This window comes from Montipora capricornis, chromosome 12, assembly GCF_036669925.1.
Source record: "Montipora capricornis isolate CH-2021 chromosome 12, ASM3666992v2, whole genome shotgun sequence".
Taxonomy (NCBI): Eukaryota; Metazoa; Cnidaria; class Anthozoa; order Scleractinia; family Acroporidae; genus Montipora; species Montipora capricornis.
Genome location: NC_090894.1, coordinates 25,452,851 through 25,460,350, shown reverse-complemented (window position 1 = coordinate 25,460,350; position 7,500 = coordinate 25,452,851). Strand labels below are relative to the sequence as shown.

General features: G+C 37.6%; 1 protein-coding gene across 1 annotated transcript in view; it reads left to right on the top strand.

Annotated features, from left to right (window-relative positions):
- The window catches only part of LOC138027178 (arf-GAP with coiled-coil, ANK repeat and PH domain-containing protein 3-like), a 20,264-nt gene that overhangs the window by 2,215 nt on the left and 10,549 nt on the right, over positions 1 to 7,500 (top strand). Inside the window, exons 2-11 of the mRNA XM_068874712.1 lie at positions 47 to 202; positions 1,013 to 1,126; positions 2,109 to 2,201; positions 2,834 to 2,944; positions 3,396 to 3,464; positions 4,198 to 4,269; positions 4,388 to 4,497; positions 6,517 to 6,611; positions 6,714 to 6,751; positions 7,289 to 7,442. Of these exons, the coding sequence (XP_068730813.1) occupies positions 47 to 202; positions 1,013 to 1,126; positions 2,109 to 2,201; positions 2,834 to 2,944; positions 3,396 to 3,464; positions 4,198 to 4,269; positions 4,388 to 4,497; positions 6,517 to 6,611; positions 6,714 to 6,751; positions 7,289 to 7,442 (1,012 nt within the window). The remainder of the gene's footprint in view (positions 1 to 46; positions 203 to 1,012; positions 1,127 to 2,108; positions 2,202 to 2,833; positions 2,945 to 3,395; positions 3,465 to 4,197; positions 4,270 to 4,387; positions 4,498 to 6,516; positions 6,612 to 6,713; positions 6,752 to 7,288; positions 7,443 to 7,500) is intronic.

The following is a 7,500-nucleotide window of genomic DNA, read 5'->3' as shown; positions in this document are numbered from 1 at the left end:
TTTTTGTTGTAGCTGTGAGTTTTGACATTTCCTTTTTGGTCTTAAGATCACCCCCACATTATCCAGACTCTCGGGGATGGTTGAATCCTACTACAACACTGGAATGGAGCATAGCAAGGCTGCTACTGGATTTAGTGCTGCCCTTTCAGATGTTGCTAAGTGTCTTCAAAATGACAAAGATATTAGTGAACCAATCTTAAAGGTATGTGATTGAAAGTGCTAATTTGAGTGTTACATTTAAACTGGTTCTTGTGGAAATGCAACACTTCCTTTCAAGGAAACCTCACTTTACCCTTGAGGGCAGGTGAGGCAAAAAGTATAACAGAGGAGCCCACAGCACACTTACAGACACCTGTCAACACGACACTGAATACTAAATCACGGAATGAGGAAGGAAGGAAGGAAGAAAAATGAAAGAAGCAAGCAAGTGGATAATAATATTTAACAATAATAATAATAATAATAATAATAATAATAATAACATTTAATAATAATAATAATAATAATAATAATAATAATAATAATAATTGGAACTTATATAGCACATTTGCCGAATCAAATGCACTCTACAAGTGATTTGATGCAAGTGATTTTTATTGCAAGCGATGATGTGATGACGTAATGTGATGTTATGTGATGCAAGTGATTTGCAATATCGCACACAGCAGTGCAGTGTGCATGCAAATCTCCCTAGATATATAGAACGGCCTATATGATCTTGATGAAAGTGCTTATTTTACTCCAGCTTCCATTGACAAGTAAAATCATTTATAGTTAGACATAGTAAAATCTGTAATATTATTGTTACTCTTAAGAGGGAAAGGTTGAATTATATATAGCAACATGTAGCTACTTGTGTTATCAGGCCTGATGATTGGGTAAATATGAATAATATTAAACCTCACCTCACTTATATTTGACCTCATTTAACAGTAATAAATACAATGTATGTAACTGTTTGCTTATCAGATTCTTAAAACCGTCTGGTAATTTTGTTTTTGTTTCTTTCAAGTTTGCAGACATGTTGCAAAGAATAGAATGCTACAGAGACATGTTTTTAAGTCAAACGCAGATTCTTACCTTAGAACCGTTGACTGCACTCACCAAGGAATTTGAAAAAGCCAAGGTGAAATGAAAATGAACACAGTAAAATGGGGAAAATGAGCAACTGCAGGAGAGTTGGGGGGACTTGCATATGAAAGGGGTGGGGATGCTTGTCATCTCCCTTAGGGGTGTAAACCTCAGATTTTGGTCTCTGTTAGGGTGTACAGGGTCTCATTTATGGTTGAAATATAAAAAATACATATTTAATATGTTTTTTGTTTGGTATCATTTAGAGGTCAAAAAATGGCCTGGAACATGCCCAGATTGGTCTCCCTTAGCGGTTTAATTCAAAATTTCCAACGAGCATCCCTGCCCCTTCATGTGTTAAGTCTACCTTCCCCCCCCCCCCCCATTGCAAAGAAGCCTAAAGACATGAAGGGGTGATGGGACCAACACACCAAGTGACCATACCTATCAGTGTCTTATGACGTCTTGGGAGCATTTTCTTCCATAGGTCATAGATACAGTATATTGTTTGGCTGTTTGTTTGTTATTTATTTGACTGTGTTTGAGCAGGTTTAAGTTTTGACAGCTGTTCAGGTGATGTGGACCTGCCATACCCCCCCCCCCCCCCTTCCTTCCCCACATACACTCACAAAGGACAGCCAAAACACCAGGAACTCCACCCCCTACTCTTCTCAAATAGAATTATAGTGTGTGGGTTCTTTAACATCCCACAGGGAACTTATGAGCATCCAAGATATTTGTGAGATGGGGCCTATGGTTTATAGTCCTCATCCAGAAAGTCTAACCATTTCAAATGAAATTTTCTTCTCACTTTCTTTCTCTATATAGTCTCCGTCCTGCTTAGTGGATAACACATGTATTTAGTCATGACTAGAATTGAAATACTTTTTCATTAAATATAATTCCTATCAATTGAGACTTACGATACAAAAAAGAAAAACTAATTGAACATTGGCAGTTACTTGCTGACAGTCTTTCCATAAGTGCGACTTTCATGGAATAATAAGTTGATCAGAATTTTTTTTTTTTCCCTTTAGGATCTTCAAAATCAGATGCAGAAAGCAAGAGATGCATTGCACATATCCTGGGAAAAGTATTCCAACATTTCACATGTTAGCAATTTGCAAGAGGTACATGTGGAAGATAAATAATTTTCTGTGATCTTGTCGCTGATAACTCGTGACAATTACACTCTTAGCAAAATGGCAGTCACACCCTTTGGCCTAGCTTTGTCTAGAAATGTGATGTGATGCAAGTGGACTTTGAAAAGTATCATGACATACCTTCTTATGAGGTCCCATGATTTATGAGTCAAATGGTCAATGAGTCATGAGTCATGAGTCAATGAGACTCACAGTCAATATAGCAATAATCTATTGATTAAGCCTTAGCCCTCATTTCAGTGATTAGGCCAAAGCATTCTCTGAAATTTTAGCTTTCATTTTATGGGTTAGGGTAACTGCACTAACTTATTGACTCATGACTCATGACTGATTGACTCATTGATTCATAAATATTTGATACTCCCCTCTTACACCCTTTTCTTGGACATTAACACTTGTGTGTAGAAATGCATGCAATTGACAGTAAAACCTCATAAAATGTATTCCTATCTTGATTTCTTAAACAAACATAAACCTTCACCTTACGATAACTTTAACGCTAAAACTGATCATCTTGCTATAAATAGGTAGTTCATTCTTGTACATGTGTGAAGTTCATGTCCTTATTGAATTAAAACTGCTGTTTTGTTTCCTTTAAGCCTTCCCTTGTGGACAGGTTGGCCCATGGTATGTTACATGCCAGGCATAATTACCAGAGGATCTTGCTTAAGTATGTAACAGCTCTGAGAGACATCCACACTTTAAAGAAGGTAACTATATGCAAGCACATTAATGCTCTTCCCCAGACACTCATCATTAAGGTCAAATTTCCACTTTTTAACTTTTGTGCAAGTCTTTCACATCCTTACACCCATTCACACTTCAAATGCCATAGGATTCCCCCCCCCCCCCCTCCCTCATTGACCAGTAAAATCATCTGGCATTAGACACAGTAAAATCTATAAAGTCTCACTCTCAGCCGAGGAAACGGTCAATGGGTTAACAAGGTCTAAAAATAATTGAATACGACATTTTGAAAAGTAAAGCATTGAGGGAAAAAGTTTCCCTCACCTATGTCATCCTAAGCTTTTGCCAGGAAGTTTTGGCACTCTGTTTCTCGGAAATGTCCAATTAGAACTTCTGCCCCACCACATGTTGGGTATTTATATGTACTTCACCCAAATTGTCACTTAAAAGATCGCCTATCTGCTTCCTTTGCAGGTGATAATCCTTCAAAAAGTCTTGGAACACATGCTTGCCCAGTTTTCCTTCTTCAATTTTGGCTACCAGGTGTTTATTGTTGTAAAAAAAGCACCATCTCTTTCACTGAACAATCAATTTTTTTTAAATTTACACTTCGTAAGTATGTTGAAATGCTTCAACAAGACTTGGAAGACCATTTTGTGCACCATGTCTGAAAAGGAGGACTTGTATTTATGCCCCTTACTTGATTTTGCATATGTGCACTCCTGTATCCTACATAACCCTCATTTTTCTGCCAGTCTTGCTTATAATGGCTGCATCCTGTTGATAGTAACCTTGCAATGAGTCACCCTGGTAGGCCCTCTTGCAAGCTCAACTCGGGTAGAATGCATAAAAAATTCAGCTTATTAGATTATATAAAGGGCATTTAACTGCAAAGGAAATGTGCTATTTAAAACAAAATGCCATTTTTATACTGAACCAGAAGATGTATTCATTTGGAGAATATTTCCTTACAATAGTTATTATTATTATTATTATCATTATTATTATTATTATTATTATTATTATTATTATTATTATTATTATGAACATTGGCAGTAAAGTAAACATTAGACTGGACCATACTTTGATGTTGTAATACATAATAATGTAAATTGTATGAAGTTCCTTTTTCTTCATGAAAGAGGCGTTTTTGCGTGTGGGATCAATTTTGTACTCTGTCATAAAATCTATAGGCCATGTAGCTATAGGTGGGGCACTTTGATTTTATTATGAATAGTAATAATTATTATAATTTTATTTTGGCCATTCGTTTTAGACATTAAAGGATGTTGAACCATACATGAATGAACTTTTTCAAGAACTCCAAAAGACCCATGCCAAACTAGAGGTTTGTTACTTACTTGTCACTTGGCATGTGTACATCTTCATTTGAGCGTTTTGACAGCACTTTACGCAGAGAAGTAATGAGTCTTGACCAATTTGTGATTTTTGTTAAATTGTGACAGGACAACCTTCAGGAAGATGAAGATGTTCAAGCTAAGAGTGAAACAGACATTCTTACTCAGTATCAGAAAGATGCACAGTCTTTTGCTGACCCACAGAACACTGTTCTAGGGTACATGTAACTTGATGACAGAAGTCAAAAATAAGACAAAAATAACTTTGCCATTCCTTGTCACACAATGCTACATTTAGCGTGGGATTTTAGAATTTTAGTTCCAATTCTTTAAATAATTAATCAGTTTTTACTGAAAAAGTTTATTCCTGGCCCAAACTTGCATACCGGTATTTTAATCCACTGAATGGTACCCGGTACCCAATGCCAGACAACTCTAAGGTTGTGGGTCATAGCCAAGAAGCATTACCATGTATGTGGGAGTGGGAGGGTGGGGAGCCACTGGGTTACACAGACAGTAGGGGGCTTAAGTATGAAATGTCTCTGAGCCACGGACAGCAACTGGAAATAAGATAGGGGGGAGGGGGGGGGGGTACTTGGGTCAATTCTTGCTGGGTATGTGCTGCTGGCCTCTCAGAAACCCTTCCCATTATTATTATAGACCCCATAGTCATTTTTGGGTAGATGTAATTTTAGCGACCCCAACTTAGTCACTTTCTGTTTATACATAAACCTTACATAAAGCCTCTTAATTGGAATTTCAAAACAGAATGTAATGTGACTAGTAAATATTAAATCAGCAGCGCTACAGTCCTATATGTAACAACTTTTTTTCACCATGAATCTTTCCAATTTTTAAATCCCACTAGCCAGAGTTTTCTTACCCCAAAATCCTGACAATTTGGGACCCCATTCTAGTAACTCTGTCGGGAACTCTGTTGAAATTGCAACCCCATTACAGTCAATCCAGTCGTGAAAATATGTCCCCAACCAGCGGCACATTTCCCTCCCCCCCCTCCCATCCCGGGAGTGAGATGTTTTCCTCTACACTACCACATTTGTATTTCTAGGTTTCTTTGTACTATATATGTTAGAGACGTTTAGTTTAAAAATATGGGAGAGGCTACTGTCGCGTCCCTAGCATGCAAAATCCTGGTTCGAAAATGTCTCGTGCTTAAAGGGGCACTGTCATGCGATGACATGCCCAGTTTTGTTCACTTGCAGAGTCTAGACTAAATACGGCTTTAGAAGAGCACTAAAACGTATATTTATCTATTATCGATGATTTGGAGTCCAAGAAATAAAATCAAACACAAATATGATACCATGTTTGTTTTCTGTGTGACAACTGAATTCAGTGAAGTGTGACCAGGAACGCTGTCGTCAGTTCAAGCACTCAAAAATATATATATTTTCTCTGGAATAAACCAAACATCGTCAAGATTAACATGCCATCTCAAAGCTGAAAGAGAGTGCATTTATTTGCAAGAGACAACTTTGAAGTCGAAAGATGATAAGCAGAGAAAAAAATTCAGCGGTGTTTTACTCACGGCTTGCAGTTTTATAATTTTTGCAACAAATAAAGACAAACAGTGCATGCAGTTCCTCTCATCTAGATGCAGCTTTTTCTTCCAAATATTCAAATAGACATTTTAGAGCGAAGGTAGTGAACGTTTATCAACAAAATTTGGTGATGTGGTGGTCTCTGACGTTTAAGCAACTAGCTAGAAATGATTACACCATACGTCAAATTTCTCATGAATTCACGCCTTAAAAAGTTTCTCTTCGTTGTAGATGCTGTATTGGTATTTTGACTGCTCTTCTTTTGCTTTCTTGAGGAGACTGAATCACTATTTGTCCGCTTCCAGCTCAATGGGTGCCACGACTCGACATGGTAACACACAATCAAAACCCCTTCCAAACAACAAAATCAAAGAAAAAGGAGCAAAGAACAACGACCAAAATATAGTGAATTTGTTTCTGAATGCCACAGGATACTTGGTTCACTAAAGTGACCACGGATGGCTTTGATTGTATAAGGTATTCACACCCCACACACTTCTATGAAAAAGTTGGCAAACTTCGTCAAAAATTTTGGCATGCTCTCACGCATGTGCCACCGGCGACACTGCTCCTTTAAGCTCCCTGTTATCCGAAATCCAGCCTGGCCTATGCTGCCACATGTACATTTCTGACTTTTCATATTTTGAAATGATTATGGTAAATTTGTTTTGATAGTTCAGCAGCCCTGGGATATTCTGTCAACGCTGTGAATGCACAAGCTGGAAAGTTCTTGAATAGGATTGGAGACTTGTTCCAAGGAGGAATGACAGGTACAGTAATTAACAGGCACAACAGAAATCAACAACAAACACAACAGAAATCAACAACTACCATTGTCACTATGGTTACCAAGTTTTAAATTTTCCTTTCAGGATCTAGAAAATCTGGCAAAGAGAATGTTCATCGTCAGGTATTTAATTCTAAAGTAAGATATGAACTGCTGTATAGTGTTCAAGGATGATACATCAACTTGAGTGATTGATAATCACTCTCACCTCTGTATCAACCTAATGCTCCACTTTGTGAGTTCACTGCTTAATTTTCAAATTTTTCAGTGACCTAAAAAAGAAACTTGAGTGGATGACGACCACGCTTACCTCTGTTTGCAGCAAGGTTTTGTTTCAGTGTGACTAAGGGTGCATTCCATTGACCCAATTCTGGGATAAAAATACGTGGAGTGATGATTTAAAATGGTATGTCTGGCATTTTGAAGTAACAAGGATAATAAAGATATGTTTAAAGTAGCACTTTAGCGAGTGTTTGACAATAATTATTATTGTAATGGGAATCTCCGTAAAAACAAAGGATTTCTAACTTGTATTCCATATATTCCTATTCCGGAATACGGTCAATTGAACGCACCCAAAGATTACCAGCACTATAATTATGTTCACTGGTTTTTGGAGTTTTCTGGTGACCTTTATGACTCAGTCTGATTATCTTGTAGGATGCAGAATGGGAGGTGATTGACAAACCACCACAGGTCAGCAGAAATGATCAAATGTCATCATCCTCACAGGGAAAATCTCATAATGAACCACCAGGGATCTCTGGGGCATCTCCAGCAAAGAAAAAAGAAGGCATGTCAGCTCCGTCCGAAGGTGTGAAAAAGATATCTTTTTTGACATTTCCTGTGCAGGGTTTGGATTTGTTTATTAA